This window comes from Stegostoma tigrinum, chromosome 2 (assembly GCF_030684315.1).
Source record: "Stegostoma tigrinum isolate sSteTig4 chromosome 2, sSteTig4.hap1, whole genome shotgun sequence".
Classification (NCBI taxonomy): domain Eukaryota; kingdom Metazoa; phylum Chordata; class Chondrichthyes; order Orectolobiformes; family Stegostomatidae; genus Stegostoma; species Stegostoma tigrinum.
The window spans coordinates 113631334-113650903 of record NC_081355.1 but is presented as its reverse complement, the minus strand read 5'-3'; the positions used below and the strand labels follow the sequence as shown (position 1 = coordinate 113650903).

Here is a 19570-nt window from a genome sequence, read left to right as displayed (position 1 = left end):
CCTCTGGGGGCGGTTGTGGCGGGGGCGGGGTGTGAGGGATGTGTTGCGTGAAATGCAGGAGACGCGGTCAAGGGCATTCTCGACCACTGTGGCGGGGAGGGTTGCGGTCCTTGAAGAACTTGGACATCTGGGATGTGGGGGAGTGGAATGCCTCATCCTGGGAGCAGATGCAGCGGAGATGGAGGAATTGGGAATAGGGGATGGAATTTTTGCAGGATGGTGGGTGGGAGGAGGTGTATTCTAAGTAGCTGTGGGAGTCGGTGGGCTTGAAATGGACATCAGTTTCTAGCTGGTTACCTGAGATGGAGACTGTGAGGTCCAGAAAGGTGAGGGATGTGTTGGAGATGGCCCAGGTGAACTTGAGGTTGGGGTGGAACGTGTTAGTGAAGTGGATGAACTGTTCGAGCTCCTCTCGGGAGCAAGAGGCGGTGCCGATATAGTCATCAATGTAACAGAGGAAGAGGTGGGGTTTGGGGCCGGTGTAGGTGTGGAAGAGGGACTGTTCCACGTAACCTACAAAGAGGCAGGCATAGCTTGGGCCCATGCAGGTACCCATGGCCACCCCCTTTGTCTGTAGGAAGTGGGAGGAATCGAAAGAGAAGTTGTTGAGGGTGAGGACGAGTTCGACTGGGCAGATGAGAGTGTCGGTGGAGGGGGACTGGTCGGGCCTGCGGGACAGGAAGAAGCGGAGGGCCTTGAGGCCATCTGCATGAGGAATACAGGTGTATAGGGACTGGACGTCCATGGTGAAAATGAGGTGTTGGGGGCCAGGGAATTGGAAGTTCTGGAGGAGGTGGAGGGTGTGGGTGGTGTCACAGACGTAGGTGGGGAGTTCCTGGACCAAAGGGGAGAAAATGGAGTCCAGATAGGTGGAGATGAGTTCGGTGGGGCAGGAGCAGGCTGAGACAATGGGTCGACCAGGGCAGGCAGGTTTGTGGATTTTGGGAAGGAGATAGAAATGGGCCGTGTGGGGTTGGGGAATAATGAATACTCGGCCTGAAACGTCAGCTTTTGTGCTCCTGAGATGCTGCTTGGCCTGCTGTGTTCATCCAGCTTCACACTTTATTATCTTAGCATCTTGGTAAATCCCCTCTGCACCCTCAAGAAGTAAACTGATTGTTGTTATGCGAATGGGTGAAAAATTTCAGTTGTAGGAGGGAATGTGGATTTGAGGTTACAACTGGATCACTATGCTTTTATTGAATGGCACAACTGGCCCAAGGGGCTGATTAACTCATTGTTGCTCCTTGTTCATATCATTTAAATACAAGCACTTAATACTAGATATCTAACAAAAATTGTTAGTGTTCTAGGTTCCACAATTGTTCAGTCATTTTGTTTTTGTAATTGGTGCACTTCTATTCTTGAATTCAAATCGTAACATTAGATTTTTGACTAAAAATGAACTGGGTTTTTAATTTGATGTTAAATTTTTTTTTCTCGTTTACCTATAGCTTTCTATCATTTATTGCCAGAAGAGATGAGACCCTTGAGACCTGTCCAGTTTCAGCACATAATCCCAGTATCTGCATTGACTAAACATGGAATTGAAGAACTGAAAAACTGCATTCGCAAATCATTAGATGATCAAGCTGATCTAGAAAATGAACAGTATCGTCTTGAAAAATTGCAGAGTTTACATTCAAGTACTTTCACATGTACCTATAACTAATAAAGTTAGTAATTGTTGGGGCAAATCTTCCATACTGGAGAGATGGGAGGCTTATACTGCCATTCATTTTCACATGGATCTGGAAGATCATCAGTGGAAATGTAAAAGGACTAGTTCCAAGTCATTTGATGAAGCATGATTTTAATAATGCTACTGCACTTACGTGTACTTCCACAAATGATTATGAACACCCAGAATCGTGCAGCACTAAAGATCATTTGATTCTTTACAGTTATTGCCTTTTTAAGAGCTATTTATTAGTGTCACAACTCTGCTTCTTACCTATAGACTTGCAAATGTTTGCTTTCAGGTATTCAGCTATTGCCATTTTAAAAAGTTTTCATTATGTCTTTTTCCACTATGTTTTAGGCCATTCATTCCACATCAAAATTAGCGGGGAACTAAAAACTTGCTATTTTCAGAACTTCCATCATTCAGCCACCACTATCCCTGTCATCAGCAGCAGAGTTAAAATTGAGACCTTACAGTCCACCATTTGAAAGGTTTAGAAACATGACATTGCATGGCAGAAATTGCTTAGAATTGACACTGTCTCCTTGGAAGAGAAGTTTGATCAGAATGTGGTAATTGTCCATGGGTACGAGAAAAAGCTATAAGCAGCAAATGTGTACTCTAATGGAGTTGCAAGTGGACAAAGAATGCAGCAGGAGAAGGTCCACATGGGAATGGTTTGTTACGCATTTTAATGTGTTTCAAAAATCAAGTAATAAAAAGCAAAATAATGAAAAATGAATGTGTTAACATTAAGTGATTTATCTCATCTGTCTTGTTTTATAGTGAGTGATTCTCTTTTGTATCAATAGGGATGGTGTCAGACTACTGGTTTACTTTCCTTAGACTTCGCTGATAATCTCAGAACCTGTACACTGAATAATCTTCCAATTAATAGAGTATGTAATGTGTTCCTTGAGTAAATTTAGTGATTTAAAGCAATAGTCTGCAGATGAACCACAGTAAATGTAGAAACTTTGCTCCAAATCCTGTAAATGATATCATTAGGCACTCTGCAATAGTGCATATTAAATTTCTTGACTGGGAGGTAAGGATTAAATAAATATCGAAGTTTCAGACTAATCTGAGTTTCATTTTCAAGAATAAATGTTAAATACCTGTTACCAACACAGTACGAGGCTAATCTTTATGAGAAATAAGTTGGAAGATCAATATCATCTCACCAAAATGGATATCAAGTAGGTTCATAATGGGCAGTTGACAAGTTTCACGGCTGGATAGCAAGTTAAAAACTACCCCAATTCTTTTTAATTAATTGAACAGCAAAATAAAAACAACAAATTCCAATCCAGGGATGACATTAACAGGCAAGATCAGATTCCAGATAAACTGGAAGTCATTTTTTTATTAAGATAATATATTACAACAGTCTTGTTTCAGAAATGCATGAGAATTCATGTCCATGTCTATGTTGCATTATATACAAGTGTGATAATGTACGCGGTCAATAGAAGCCTACTACTCAGCCAAAGAAATTGAGCTTTTTCTAGATCAGCGAGATACAATTCTGTAATTGGTGCTACATTCTATTGCCCTTCCACTGAAGCATTTGCAGCATGTTTAAATGGACTAAAAAAGTGTAAAAATGAAAATGGCAACAGTCTAATACAACATTGCCTCAACAATTAGCATTATACAATGTTACATACCTGTTACAATGTCAGCTACATCACTATAGTCAAAGACAAATATTGAAGCTGATCTTGTTTTTCTAAACCAAAAGGCATTCCATAAATTATAAGGTGACATGACATTGTTACCTTTGACATGCAGAATATATGGTAAATTTCAAACAATATTTTTCATTATGGTGCAGTGGTGTATGCAGTAGTCAAGGTGGCTGAAAATATGAGGGACAATTTATCGTACACTTTCAATATCCCCTAATAGTAAATAAGTAACAAACGAAAATCTTTAGCCATTTTAATTGTTTCACAGAAATGTACTTTGTTATATAATGACATAATTTAATATCTACAAAGCTAGCTGCTTCTACATATACAACCTCACATCACATTGATAATAGTGATGCAATGCAATTCAAGGAATACAGCTCAGTCATACCTAAAGCAGAAAGAATGATTTTACTGCATTCAGCTGCACCGGTGAGTAGGTCTAAAGTGCCAAAACTTAGATAATGAAGTCAAATGCTGCAATTATTCCCATATTACCGTGCCTCTTTGATTTTGATGTTGAGACAATTTAAAAACAATTCCCAAATGAATGACTGACAGGACCACTCCCACAGTTAGCATAAGCTCACCTGCACTGCTGGTCAATGAACACTCCTGCCTACATTGTAAACTCTTAAAACTAATTAAATTTAAACCCTAATGCTCACACTTTCTGAAGAATGTTGAAACTCTCTTTGCAGATGAAGAGATGATCAGCCTTTTTTTAAGAAAAAGCATAATTAAAAAACGTTTTGACAAATGCTTCTACCACTTATGTAAACATCAAATGGAGCAAACATCATTGGTTTGTAACCTCCTTAGAGGTGCTTCTCCCAGTGTATGCAGTGGTAACGCTGAAAGGCCAGCAGAATACCCATATGTCTGTCACAACAGGGTGTGTACTAAAGATTCAGTGGTAAAATAGGAGCAATGCAAGAAAATTCTAGGACTGTTCGACAGACTTGCTGAGATGATAAAGGGTGAAGAGAAAGATTGCACTTATCGTGCCATAAATGCAAACACCTTAAAAGTATAACAGCGTTAAAAAGAATCATTTACCACATTCTCAGATTATCAAGGTATCTCAGTAGGTTCAATAAATAAAGTGACTTCAGTGACAACACCATTAATAATTTGAATTATACAACACAATTATTTACTATTATTTTGTCTAACACTCAAACTACCAATGCTATACCTGATTTTCTTGATGTAAATCTGTATGTTCTGAAATTCTATGTCAAGTTTCATTGTGACCCACTATCACAAGTGGGTGTTGAAACACCTACTTGGAAAACAGTGGAGATCTGCTTGTCCTCGTCTAACCCTAATAAGGCGAATGATTGTCAGGGATAGAGCTTGAGGGTGGACATTCCATACGTTGAGAGTTTACATTCCTCCAGCTCAAGTTGGCACTGGCATATTAGTGCTTTTGTGTACCATCACATAAATGTGATCCCAGGTTAACTGTCAGGATCTTGATCTGAGGAATTTCGTGGCTAATTCTAATTATCTTTCGCATGAGAATAATTAGAGAATGACTCAACTATTTGTCTGAATGAATGGTTAGGATTACCAGTTATGTTAGACATACATTATGGAAATATTGAGAATTACCCATAAATTTTTCAATTAAAGATGTAAACAAGTAGGTAAATATAGCAGTTCACCATTACCGTGGGTTTCTAATCCACAAAAATGAAGGAGAAATTAGGATGGGTGGCCAAAAACCTGTTTCAAGTGGTAAGTGTTATGTAGGAAAGGGAGGCGGTGAGATAGTGGGGTTAAAGCAGTCTATTCCAGAGCTTGAGGTTTAGGCAGTTGAAACCCATACCCAACATTGATGAAATAAGGGATGACAGACAAAATCATGATGGAGCAGCAGAGACTTTAGTCTAATAAAGCTTGTAGTGGCAGGGGTGAAGGGACTGGCAGGGGCATGGCATGGGGAGCATGCTAGAATATGAACTTTGGTGAAAGCCCTGCTGAATGTGAGCTAAGGACAGAAGTGATGGGTGAACACATTTGGTGCAGGATAGAATGCAAGCGGCAGAAGTTTACATGTGTTGAACATTCAGAAGGAAGAAAAAGGAAGCCATTTAGGAAGGTATGAAATAGAAGAAGTTGGAGTTGTCAAAGGCTGAGCGACCCTTTGCCCAAATCCTCTGAGTGACAAAGTAAAAATTGTGTAAATCATCAGAAACAATTATTAGTAAAATATGTTATTCATAAATCCCAATAGCTGTTCAAGATAAAGCACCATTATCACAAGCACAGCAGTGGTTCAAGAAAGTCAAATTGCAGATCAACTAGGATAATAAACATCAAGTTCCAAAAATAATATGTTCTAAATCTATTAACTGAGCTGATACAAGAGAATTATAGCATCTGTACTTCCAAAGTTTAATTCATCTTTAATCGTCATTGCTGGCAGTCTAAGGTTAATATAGGATATTAGTTCATGGGACTATAAAGTACAAAAAAAAGGAGGAATCCTAAACCATTACAGAATATTGGTTAGGCCGTAGTTAGAATAATGTGGCAAGAAAATGTAAGTAATTACAAGTGAAACCAGGAATAATGGGGCATTAGAGCTTTCACTTGAATAAATGAGGTCAGGAAGGGATCAGGTTGAGTTGTTAAAGACTATGAAGGGTTTGATAGAGTGAATAGGGAAGAACTATTTCTACATTTAAAATATTCATCAACGCACAAGGGGAGAGGTCAGGAGTGACAAAAAATAGACACAAAGGTTTCTTGGAAATCCTACAAAGTAATGATAGAAGGAGAACCTTCAACAACTTTCAAAAGGGAAATGGCTAATCATTTGGGGGAAAAAAGGATCTAAGGGAAGAAAAGAGTTTGAGATCAATTGGGTAGTTCTTCCATAGAACTGCTGCACATGAATAGTCTACTTCTATACTACTATGTTCTATCACTGTAAGGTAGTATTTTCTTTGCTTCATTTTGTACATGTTTTGAGTTTCCTGAAACATACCAGAAGAGATTTGACTCTTCTGATAAATATTGCCACAATTGCTGGTTCATGCCCAGGCAGTAAGTTGAAAACCTATCCTGTTATTGTTCAAATCAAAGTTCATTTGCCTTTTAATTATTTAGAAAATTTCCCCCAACTGTTGAAGATATGCTGACAACATTTGCCACTGATTAAATTAATTACTGTTCTTATTAAAAAGGGTTACAGAAATTGGGTTGAATGGAAAACATTGCCTGTTTGAGGAGAAGGCATATTTGATCAATTGCAGAATGTTGATCACAACTAATTAACAAGAGGAACATGAATATTTAATATCTAGTTGTAAAGCTATCATGTTTTACCAAATACAGCTGATAGTAAAGGCACGCCCTAGCCCTTTCTTTAATAAGTGTGTATCTAACATTTGACGTTATCCATTTGTTTTGCTAACTTTAATTGTATGTGCAAGACATAGTTATGAGTTATAAATTTTAGTTGTCCATACTTTGAACAATACTTACGATTACTGGTGATCTCCACTAAATTGGACAATCAATTATCAGGAAATTATTGATAATTTGTTCCTGCCACAATTTCAAAGCGACTCAATCCTTTACACTAGACACCAAATCAATCAGATGAAACTGTAATATTAAGCCAGGTATGACCATGTTTCAGCTTACCTAGGCAAACTTCCACTGGTTCGAGTTTGTCAGACAATATGTGAAAACTGTACATATTTACAAACAAAAACTTTCATCACAAGCGCTTCTGCCAGTATCAAAGATATGATTACAAAAAGACCATTCTGCTCTTCAGTTGCATACACCATTGTTTTCCACAAAAACCCTTACAGATGCAATTTTTAAAATCCCATTATACAGCTTAACCCAAAGCAGCCTTCGCCAAAATCATACATTTCTTGTTTGTTTCTGCAAGCATTTGGTTGCTACAGATTAATGGAATTGGGTTCAGAAGGGATTCATGCATACAGTATTATTCAGTCCAGTGAATCTGTGCATAGGGGCAGTCAACCAAATCTTGTTGAAAATGGTTTCTCTCAATCTTCTTCCACCGGACTAAGCACCATAATGGATGAGAATAAATGGCAAGGCTATTTTTAATTGTTTCCATTCCCAGATCACTGTGTGAGTGCTGTGCTTTCCACAAGAATTCTGACTCTCCATCACAGATTGTCAACTGTTTTATTAGCAATCAGTCAGAGTCTACTCAGTATTTTCTATTCAGTCTTTGAAGATAGCACAGTATGTGTTTTCAACTCCTATCTTCCGAAAAGATCACTGATGGTCCAGAGAGCATTAATTAAAAGACATTGACATATGGCTGCCATTTATAAAAGTGGAAGAAAATGGAAATCTTTAGTAGCTCAGATCCACTGAATATAAGTCTAAATAGAGGTCTCCCAGAGCTGTGGAAGAAACATAAATATATATTAGAATGCTTTTACAAATGAGACAAAAACTATTCAGTTTTTATCAAAAGGCAACACTTGCTTATTTATCCAAATTCTATTTCATTTTCATTATTTCTATCCTTTCCAACCCCTAATTCAACAGCATTCAAGCTTTTCCAAATCACAATGCTTAACAAATTGACAAGTGTAATGCTACCGCTACTATGCAGAAACCTAAATAATAAGCTTCACTGATCCCAAGTTCTATTTTGTACTTTAAGTATGCACAGTTGAATACGTCGTGACTAAAATTAATGAACATCAGACGTTACAATAAGTCATAGAAACAAAGTATTTTTTAAACTGTCAATATGGTAAGAAGATTAAAAGGATATAAATGATCATCTATTCATCCGAGCCTTTACACATATGCATTTGTGCAGGAGCAGGAGCACTTTACAGACCTCAGTCTGTGCCCACTACAATACAGTTGGAACAAACAAGGTTTAAAGTACTTTATTAATGCCAACCATAAATTGTAACAACAGAAATCTATACTGTTCCTGAATTTTCTTGCAATTTCGGTATCAATTTGAGTGGCAATGTAGTGTTTAATATTTTGACTTGAAAATAATGAATTCTGAAACAGTTTTGCATATTCTTCTGTAAACACTTCATGGAAGAACTTCCATTTAACAAATCAAACATGATGTGCTTGGAAGGTGAAATATTGTCCCATCTTCTTGTCTAAATAAGAATATTTCAGGAATTTAATTTTACTCATTTTTTCCCCTCTGGTTTTCTTCACTTATGCATGCCCTGCAAGATTAGCAATGTAAGTTGCATGACAGAATTTAATACTTTTAAGAGTCAGAGATTTAACATAAAGTAAGACATTTATTTTCATAAAACAGATTCATATTTGGAGATAGCTGGTCAGCTCAGTTAGCTTGATAGTTCATGTGCTGTTCAGTGTAATGTTAATAGCATAGTGTTTCATTTCCCCATTTCAGCTGACATAGCCTTGAAGCCTGAATCTCCAAACTGCCCTTTAGCTTAATTGATGCACAGGTTATCATTTGGCAGTCATTAAATAATCAAGGATGTTATCTGGAAAAGAATAAAATTCACATTCCTTCATTTAATGGTTTGCTGTATAACAAATATAACCTTACTGATGGTTAGGGTAACTATTTTAAGATCAGATCTGCTCATTGACAGGCATGTTATTCTTTATGTTGCTACCTATAGAGAACTATGGCATTCAGGCAAGAAATGATATTTGCAAATGTTTTTGGTGTTCATTGAGATATGTGATGCCATGTCAGTTCAATGTTCGTTCCAACTGATGAGCTATGATCAAATAAATTACATATGTGTCTACCTTGATAAACTCCGTTAACATCATTACTACAAAAACTGATTACACATTTACAACTTACTTACCCGTGCACTTTGTCGACCAACTTTTACCTCTTCATCCGGAAGAGGTGGCATCGGGTATGGGCATTTCCTGCTAGAAGCAATGGACCCATTGGATGACGAATGTGACTTGGAAGGAGACAAAGTCCTAAGATGAAAAACCAAAAATCAACATAGCCTTTGCCATCCTCAAGTGAATGACAGCCAGCGTACTAAATCTGTATCAGTGCTGGTGGAGTTTAATTGAACAACATCCAATAAACTAGTAATTTGGAAAAGTATTTCTTGTTTTCTTTATTTGTTAGATAATTGTTATGCAATAAGAAATGGACTCTCACTACAATCTGGTGACACAATGCATTTTATTATCCATCTGCACTAGTGTTGTGCGATGGTGAAGTGGAGATGAGATGTTTCCTTGTAGGAAGATTAATTCAAGCTATCAATTCCCCTGATATTTGCTGGTGGTCTGACGCAGAGCCAAATCAGTATAGATTTAAGAACAAAATGTTCCAGTCAAGGAATGTTTTGTGGTATAGGATGTACGAGAGAGGAAAATTTGTTGTTTTAACTTAATACAGACCAGGCTGGTACATCATACTGCTGGCTGATCGTTGAAAGTTCACATTCATATTAGGTAATACAAAGAGAGGAAAGAAAACAAGATCATTTCGCTTACATGCATCCAGCAAAGGCTTGTACTTATAAGGTAGGGCTAATTACTTATAAGGTAAGACCAAACACAAGAAATTATGTCTATAGGTAAGTGAATTAAGCAAGCAGCAAACATTGCAGACACAAGTATGGACGGCATGGGTTCAAGACCAGACAAAGGAATCAATGCAAAAGAAACTTTAACCAGCAAACAAAAATTATGATTCAATAAAACTTAAAATAAGCAGCATTAGTAGCATTATGCTTGATATTAAAATTGCCTGAAGTGGTTACTTAACCTGGAAGTAGCTGATGAAGAAAATCAGACAAAGGTGTGAAATTTACAAATAATATGACAGTATGCCTCTTCATTAGCCCAGGTGTTATTAATGTTGTTTAAAATAAACTGTTTAGGTTCATTTAACATAAATCAAATTTAGAGTTATACTCCCTCCAAATATTTTTGTGGCCATGTTTTTTACCTCGTACACATCACTTTAGAATTTTTCTCTTACCCACTCTACGCCTACATTTCCTTCTGCTGCTTTATGATCCTACTAATTTGATCAACTTTTTGATCACCTTTCCCGATGTGCCTTACTTCAGCCAGCTTTGATAACTTTTCCATATGCCTCAGCATTTTGAGATATATTTTTCTATTAAAAGTGCTAACTAAATGGAAGTTGCTGTCTTTTATACACTGAAAGAAAAATCACAGCAAACGTCAAACGTTACTGCTTTCCAATGGTCCATTTCTTTTTGAATGCAACTGAACAGCAACGTAAAGTAAAACGATGTAAAAGCAAAGTTGCTGAAAGTGAATCAACTTGCATATGTTGCAGAGTCCCGAGTTTGTCTTGGGGAATATGCCTCTCTGGTGATATTGTGGATTGGACAGAGGCTAGTTGAAACTGTCATTTTCTCTCACTATTTGTTCCCAGGATGTGGCCATCATGTTCAACATTTGCTGCCCACCTGTGATTTTACAGGGCAGTTAACAGTCAACCACAATGCTACTGGGTCTAGTTTGAAATGTAGGCTGACTAGAATTGCTGGAAAAGCTCAGCAGATCTGGCAGCATCTGTAAAGGAAAAATCAGAGTTAATATTTCAGGTCCGGTGACCCTTCCGCTGTTCTGAAGAAGGGTCACTGGACCTGAAACGTTAACTCTGATTTTTTTCTTCACAAATGCTGCCAGACCTGCTGAGCTTTTCCAGCAACTGCTGTTTTTGTTCCTGATTTACAGCATCTACAGTTCTTTCATTTTTTTTAGTTAAGTAGGCTGTCCTGATAGGCACAGCAGATTTCCTTCACTAAAACACATTTGTGAACGATGAACAAGTCAGTTTTGTTCTAAAATCAGTTACTGGGACTAGCTTTTAATTCCAGATTTATTAAGTGTATTTAAATTCATTGGAACCCATGCTCCTAGAGCAGTAGTGTGGGCCTCTGAATCATTACACATTACCACGAAATCATCATCCCTCATGGTTGTTAGAAATAGAGCCAAGTTGTTATTCTTGAGAATTTAGGGATGGGAAATAAATTAATTCCTGGGATGCCAGGCTGACATATGAGGAGAGATGGAGTCAGTTAGAATTCATCGGTGTTTAAAAGAATGAGGGCATTTCATCGATAACTATAAAATTCTAACAGAACTAGTCAGGCTCAACATAGGAAAAATGTTCCCGATGCCTGGGGAGTCCAGAACCAGTGGTTATAGTTTATGGATTAAGAGTAAACCTTTCAGGGCTGAGAGGATGAGAAAAAGCTTCACCAAGAGAGTGGTGAGCCTGTGGAATTCACTACCACAAAGAGTGGTTTAGGCCAGAGCATTATGTGTTTTCAAGGAGGGAGATATAACTCTTGTGACAAAAGGGATCAAGGGGTATGGGAGGAGGGTGGGATTAGGGTGCACAGCTCAATGATCAACAAGGATCACACTGAAGAGAGCAGGCTTAAGGGGTCAAATGGTCTACTCCTGCTCCTAGCTTCTATGTTTCTATATTCTACCCCAGCCAACGATACCCATGAATGAATATGAAAAATATGCCCCACAACACTCTCACAGACTAGTGAGTGGAATCTCAATGAAACTGAGCCTTGTGTCACAGGGAGATTAGTAATGGGTTACAAGACCATTTGCCTTTGGGGTGGGCTTTGCTGTGACTCTCAAACTCAATCATTCCATTAGCATCCTACTTCCAAGTTTCCCGTCAGAAAGGTAGATGCTACATTACACTTAATCCAAGAGCAGAGGAATTTTTAGTCACAGGGATCCTGGCAGCGTTACAGTGCTTGAACTATATGTTGAGTCCTACATCTTCAGCAGCCACATGAATATCAGAAGAAACTGAGTCCTGCTGGGAGGTCTTGTTATGGGATTTGAGGGACTGAAGTGAGGTGATATTTGCCAAAGACTGGAAGAAGAGGCCAGCCTCTTATCCAGGCAATTGTGGATGGAAGCAGTCCAGGAAGTGAACAATAAGGATGTGGTCTCTCCAACTTAGACACGGTGCACTATGAGGTTCAAGGACACCAGAAAGCCATGAAAGGGCACTGAGATAACACATTGTCCACAGTCATTCCCAGTGAGCTTCTGAGGCACATGTCCAAAAATGATCCTCTATCTGTAAAGGGGAAGGATCACCAGACCTGAGACATTAACTCTAAATTTTGTTCTTCACAGATGCTGCTAGACCTGCTGAGCCTCCAGTAACTTTTGTTTTTGTCTCTGTCTGTAAACACTGTTTGAGGGATTTGCCTCCTTCATGTTTGATCTCTGAGTCCGTCCTGAATGCCTTGTGGTGTGAAGAGAAAGCAGATGCTGTTGCTGTTGCTCCAACTGCTCGTGGTAATGCTGCTCCATTAGTTCCTTATCACTGGTGCAAGGTGGAGCTCATAACTGGTCCCATACCATGGTGATGGACCGACAATAGGCAAGTATAGATCAAGCAAAGTGAACAGAAGAACAGACTTTCAAGCTGTTGGAAATCATCTTTCAAGCAGAGAAAACACTCTGTAAGAAGAACAGCTGTCTCTCACCTATTCTGTTTCACACTTTGAAAGCTTTTCAACTTATCAGTTTTACTCAGGAAGCATTTTGCATGCCACATTGACCCTGCTGAGATGCAGAAAGCTTGCAACATGTGAGCTCCAACTGCCAAAACCAGAATACTGCATTAAATTCAAAGTTAATTACCTGTGGTATTTTACAAATGACTTATAATAATACGATTAAATTTTCAGTTTGAGGGAAAGAGGAGGGGTTTCAAGACTGTTTTAAAACGATTACATCAGGTCAATTTTGAGGACATGAAGGCAGAACTAGCTGAAGTTTTTTTAAAAAATTCATTCACAAGACATAGGCATTGGTGGCTAGGCTGGTATTTATTATCCACCCGTAATTGTCCAGAGGGCAATTAAGAGTCAACCACGTTGCTGTGGAACTGTAGTCACAAGTGGGCCAGAACAGGTAAGAACAGCAGTTTCTTTTCCTAAAGGATATTAGGGAACCAGATGGCAGTGGTAGCAGACCTTTGACAGGATACTTCATAACATATGGAATTGTAACATTCTAATAAGTAAGGAAAATTCCAAGAGACAAGCTCACCATTGTGGTTAACTAGAAATGTTAAAGATAGTACTGAATTAAAATAAAAAGCATATCATTCTTCAAAATTAGGTAGGTTAAAAGGTAGACAAAATACAAAAACAATTAATAAAGTGGAAAAAGAATCAGAGTACTGGAATGAGCCCGCCAGAAATAAAGAAATGGATAGGGATGTTTCAACACGCAGGTGGATTAGGAAAATCATGTTGGTAGTGGACTGCAAGAAAAGCAGTTTGTGGAATGTCTATGAGATGGCTTTTTGGAGCAGCTCATGGTGGAGCTCACAAGGGAACAGGCATTACTGGATTTAGTGTTATGCAATGAGGCAGACTTGTTAAAGGACCTCAAGGGAAAGGAACCCTTAGGAGGCAATGATCATAAGATGATAGGATTTACACTGCAATTTGAGAGGGAGAAGATAGAATCAGAGGTAACAGTATTACAGCTGAATAAAGGCGACTACAGAGGTATGAGGGAGGAGCTGGGTAGAATTGACTGGAAGAGGAGCCTAGCAGGAAAGACAATGGAACAGCAACGACAGGAGATTCTGGGAGTAATTCAGGAGGCGCAGCAAAAGTTCATTCCTAAGAAAAAGAAGCATGGTACAGGGAGGAAGAGGCAACCACAGCTGACATAGCATTAAATGAAAAGAAAAAGCATATAATGTGGTGAAGGGCAGTGGGAAACCAGAGGACTGGGAAGCTTACAAAGACTAACAGAGGGCAACAAAAAATGAGGGAGAAGATTAAATATGAGGTTAAGCTAGCCGGTAATATAAATGAAGACTGTAAGAGTTTCTTTAGATATATAAAGGGCAAAAGAGAGGCAAAAGTGGACATTGGACCATTGGAAAATGACAGTGGAGAGATAGTAGTGGGGAACAAGGAAATTGCTGAAGAAATGAGTAATTACTTTGTGTCAGTCTTGCGGAAGACACGAGTAACCTCCCAAAAATTCAAGAGGGTCAGGGGGCAGAGCTGAGTATGGTGGCCATCACCATAGGAAAGGTGCTAGTAAGACTGATTGGACTGAAGGTGGATAAAAATAACTTGGATCAGATGGACTACACCCTAGAGATCTAAAGGAGATGGCTGAAGAGATAGTGAAAGCGTTAGTGGTGATCTTTCAGGAATCGCTAGAGTCAGGGAGGATCCCAGAGGATTGGAAAATTGCTAACATGACACCCCTGTTTAAACAGGGAGTAAGGCAAAAGACAGAAAATTACAGGCCTAACCTCGGTCATGGGTAAGATATTGGACTCCCTTGTAAAGGATGAAATTTCTGAATATTTGGAAGTGTATGGTAAAATAGAGCAAAGTCAGCATGGTTTCAGCAAGGCAGTCTTGTCTGACAAATGCACTAGAATTCTTTGAGGAAGTAACGAATAGGGTAGACCAAGGAGATCCAATGGATGTTATCTACCTGGACTTCAAGAAGGCTTTTGATAAGGTGTCACACAGGAGGCTGTTGAGTAAGATGAGGGCCCATGGTGTTAAGGCAAGGTATTAGCATGGATAGAAGATGGGCCATATGGCAGAAAGCAGAGAGTGGGGATAAAAGGGTCTTTCTCAAGATGGCAGTTGGTGACAAGTGGTGTTCCACTAGGGTCAGTGTTGGGACCTCAACTTTTCACTTTATACATTAATGATATAGATGAAGGAACTGTGGGCATTCTGGCCAAGTTTGTAGATGATAGAGAGATAGGTAGAGGGGCAGGTTGTATTGAGGAGGTGGGGAGGCTGCACAAGGATTTGGACAAGCTACTGGAGTGGGCAAGGAAGTGGCAGATGGAGTTCAATGTGAGAAAGTGAGAGGTCTCATTTAGATCTCTAGGGTGTTGTCCATCTGATCTGCACTTTGGTAAGAAGAATAAAAGCATGGATTATTTTCTAAATGGGGAGAAAATTAAGAAGTCTGAACAGCAAAGAGACTTGGGAGTTCAAGTCCAGGGTTCCCTCAGGTAAACTTGCGGGTTGCGCCAGTAGTCAGGAAGGCAAATGCAATGTTGGCATTTATTTTGAGAGGACTTGAATATAAAAGCAGGAGTGTACTACTGAGTCTTTATAAGGCTCTGGTCAGGCCACATTTGGAGTATTGTGCATAGTTTTGGGCCCCGTATCTCAGGAAGGATGTACTGGCCCTGGAGTGGGTTCAGAGGAAGTTCATGAGAATGGTCCCAGGAATGAAAAGCTTAACATATGAGAAACTTTTGAGGGCTCTGGGACTATACTCATTTGAGTTTAGAAGGCTGAGGGGGGGATCTAATTGAAACTTACAGAATACTGAATGGCCCGGACAGAGTGGATGTTGGGAAGATGCTTCCATTGGTAGGAGAGACTAGAACCCAAGGGCACAGCCTTAGAGTAAAAGGAAGACCTTTTAGAACGGAGATAAGGAGAAACTGCTTCAGCCAGAGAATGGGGAATCTACGGAATTCACTGCCACAGAAATCTGTAGAGGCCAGGTCATTGTGTACATTTAAGACTGAGATGGATAGGTTCCTGATTATGAAGGGGATCAAGGGTTATGGGGAGAAAGCGGGAGAATGGGGGTGAGGGATTTATTAGCCATGATTGAATGGCGGAGCAGACTCGATGGACTGAATGGCCTAATTTCTGCTCCTATGTCTTATGCTCTTATAGCATGAGTCTCTATAAAGACTTATTTTTTAAAAGAGTTAACAAAGTGAGCACTGATCCCTCTCTGATTTTCTCCAAAGAGTCTCTGTAAATACTTTTTAAAAGAAGAGTTAACAAAGTGAGTACTGATTCCTAGATAATAAAATGTGAGGCTGGATGAACACAGCAAGCCAAGCAGCATCTCAGGAGACAAAAGCTGACGTTTCGGGCCTAGACCCTTCATCAGAGAGAGGTCTAGGCCCAAAACGTCAGCTTTTGTGCTCCTGAGATGCTGCTTGGCCTGCTGTGTTCATCCAGCCTCACATTTTATTATCTTGGATTCTCCAGCATCTGCAGTTCCCATTATCTCTGAGTACTGATTCCTCTCTGATTTTCTCCACAGAAGTCACAAGCAGAACTAATCTCCCAACAGCAAGCTAGGATTACATTAGTTTGGTAACTCAGTAGATATGATGCTGGACTAACTAACAAGGGTCTATTTTAAAGTCCCAGCTGGAGGAGTGCTGCTGTGTGCAGAAGGTAGTGGTTGGTTGAAACTGTCCAATCAATCTGCTAATGGGTTGGCTGGTCCCATTTTACAGTTACATGCTATTGGATGACCCACCTGTAACTCCACAATATCTGGTTGAGCATTCTTGGCCTCAGGCTACTGAGGGCCAACAACTAAGTATACATTCCAAGAGCAGTATTTTTTAATGTTGCAAGTATCTGGGAGAAGTGGGAGAAGATAGCAGCACACTTCTCAACTCTCAGAGATGGTACATCTTGTCCTGACTCAAGGCTGCATTTGGCAGAGCAACTGTAAGTGGATGAAATTCCTTCCACTGTCCTGGTGTATGAGTACTCTGCAACATGAACTCATTTCTCATTTCAGTATTTTAGAAGTGGCACTCAAACTTGCCCACTGCTCTCTTCATGGATCAAAGGTTGACAAATGCAGGTTTATCGTAAGGAATCCTGTCTCACTAAATAGAAATTTAAGCTTATTATATAGCGGAGGCTCTCTGTGGAACTTTCTCAGCCCCCGAACATTGCAAGCATTGGCAAGAAAGTTGGGAGAATCACATGAGATTGGTAGTGAAGAGCTTCCTTTCGTCAAGAGCAACAAAAGGCCCATTTTCCAACCGAGTGCTGAACAGTAAGACGAGTTTTTCGCTAATGAGCAGAAAGTAGCCTGTTTGCATGTGTAGGCATCCTCACTGTCACATTGTCTCATGGCATTGACATGCAGTTTTCCATTATCCGTCTTGCTGGATAGAAACTGAATACTGACCATTCTCAACTCGAAGGTCAAAGGATAACCTGGTGACTCATCACTTGCTCAACCAGCTTTCCAGTTGCCAATATCTCAGGGACAATGACTGCACGCACACTCCCTCATTCAGCAGGACCTCCAGGTCCACATCAGCAAAGTTACCACTGCTGATACATCCTAAACAAATAAAACAAGCAATACAGGACAGCTCTGACCTGCCAGTTCTTGACCAGGCTAGGCTTTGAAGATGACACTGGAACCAAGAATCCAGGGAGATTCTGACAGAGGCTAGTATTTCCAAGTGGGATAACAGGATCAGTAGGGCACTATGAGGGTCATGATGTAAAAATAGTGAGGCAAGTTTGGGAGGTAGCATGGGAAAACTCACCAAGGCGTACTGAGAGAAACAGACTAAAATAAGCTCTTGCCCGATAGTTGAGCTTCTACGAAAGAATATGATTTAAGAGTTGTTCTCTGTCATTATGCTATTAGTACTCAATATCAGGTTTGTGTTTCCTCTATGGAGCAGAAAGTAAAAAGTTATCCTTTTGATGGAGTCTTCTGGGTGATCTAAAATAACATTTGTTATAGGAGGCCTGTTTTTAATTCATCTTATTAGCAATTAACATGGATACATCAGGTTGTACAAATTATGTATTGACTTTACTACTGTGTATAAGCAGTTGTATGCGATACTGGTCATGAAAAGAAATAATTTTTCTGTGAGGATGGATAACACTGAGATTTTAACACACAAACCAGAAAAGATTATACTTTATTAAAAATGAAGAAAATTTCATTTAGGAACAAATGCAAATTCTTTTTTATTCAGATGGATCACCATTTCCTGTCACTGCCTCTATGAGTTCTGCAAATCTGTCTTCCTGCTCCTCCACCGCAGCCCAGCAGCATCTTCTCTAGCAAAGTTCTACGTTATAATGTTCCATGTTTCTATGTTTTACAAGGGATAGCTCACTGTTGCAAGGACATACCCAAGGTCAACCACAGAGCTAGCAAGGTTGGCGCTAATGAGAATTTATGGCAATAATGCAACTACGTGTAGCTTAAGTCAGTTGAAATATACAATCAATAAATATTAGAAAGTAATTAAAACTAGCCAATAAACTGTGATGAATACACTTATAATTCAACCTTCTTTAAGTCTGACCATCCAAACAAAAGAAAAACCCTCAGGAATGTTTTTCTGCTTTTCATTTCTGAGAGCTACTGAGATGTTATAAATGAATAAAGACATGGTTCCTGCAAAAGGTGTATTGAAGTGCCACAAACAGCCCTGAAAGTGAAACGTATGTCAACAGGTCATTGGAGGTAGCAGTGAGATACTATTGTCTTTACTGCACCTGAGTCATAAGTGCAATTAGCTTTTAACTGCATTTATTTAACACAGTAATAGACAAGAGGTACGGGAAATTTGCAAGGTTAAGACTGCAAACATTACAGTAAAATCTGGATAGGGAACTGGTGTCACATCTACCATTACCTTACTATGATATATTAGGCTATTTTTGACTAGTTTGTGCAGACCAACGTAAGAGGAACAAGCTACTAAACATGGGTTTGCAGAGCCTTCAACTTGTATTAGAAATAGGCAATCTTACTAATAGAATATAATTAGGATCAAGTTTAGTATATTGGAGTTAATCATTTATATTTTAGACATACTGTCAAATAATTTCAGTTAGCTCTCGGCAATGCTGTGCAGTTTCTGTCATATCTAAATAATAAATATTTGATAATACAATTTTCCAAATTGTCACATAGTTAACAGAATTTTTTAGTCTGCATCGTGTCAGCTCTGCACTGTTTACAGTGAAGAAAGCAACAGCAGGCCTTTGTACATAGTGAATGAATGGGGCACAAGCAGGGTTACTAGGCAGCCATTCCATGTGACAGCTAGTGATCATCGACAGACTCACAATTAGCAGTGTGTTACAGTACATGCATCACTGTATCAGAATCTACACAGTTAACACGCAGCACATGGGAGAAAGGACATGACTAAGCGATTTGCATGTTTCTAATTATGGAATAGACTTTCTGGATAAAGATACAAAATTAAATAATTTAATTTATTAATATTGCATTAAAAATATATAATGGTTGCAATCCTAGCTATTAATGAACCTAAAATGGAGTTTATTTGTTCCATTTCTAACTGGGTTTCACGTAATGTTTAGCAAATTGCATAATTTTAACA

The 19570-nt window shown here is 39.1% G+C and overlaps 2 protein-coding genes across 9 annotated transcripts in view; one reads left to right on the top strand and one right to left on the bottom strand.

Moving 5' to 3' along the window:
• gtpbp10 (GTP-binding protein 10 (putative)) overlaps positions 1 to 2426 on the top strand; it is a 56049-nt gene extending 53623 nt beyond the window's left edge. For both annotated transcript variants that reach the window (XM_048558362.2, XM_048558354.1), the window contains exon 10: positions 1455 to 2426. In XM_048558362.2, the coding sequence (XP_048414319.1) occupies positions 1455 to 1672 (218 nt within the window). In that variant the 3' untranslated portion in view covers positions 1673 to 2426. The remainder of the gene's footprint in view (positions 1 to 1454) is intronic.
• A 592-nt stretch (positions 2427 to 3018) lies between these two features.
• Positions 3019 to 19570, bottom strand: part of adam22 (ADAM metallopeptidase domain 22) — a 339135-nt gene continuing 322583 nt past the window's right edge. For all 7 annotated transcript variants that reach the window (XM_048555033.2, XM_048555043.2, XM_048555053.2 and 4 more), the window contains 2 exons: positions 9216 to 9339; positions 3019 to 7784 (listed from right to left, as the gene is read on the bottom strand). In XM_048555033.2, coding sequence (XP_048410990.1) covers positions 7764 to 7784; positions 9216 to 9339 — 145 coding nt within the window. In that variant the 3' untranslated portion in view covers positions 3019 to 7763. The remainder of the gene's footprint in view (positions 7785 to 9215; positions 9340 to 19570) is intronic.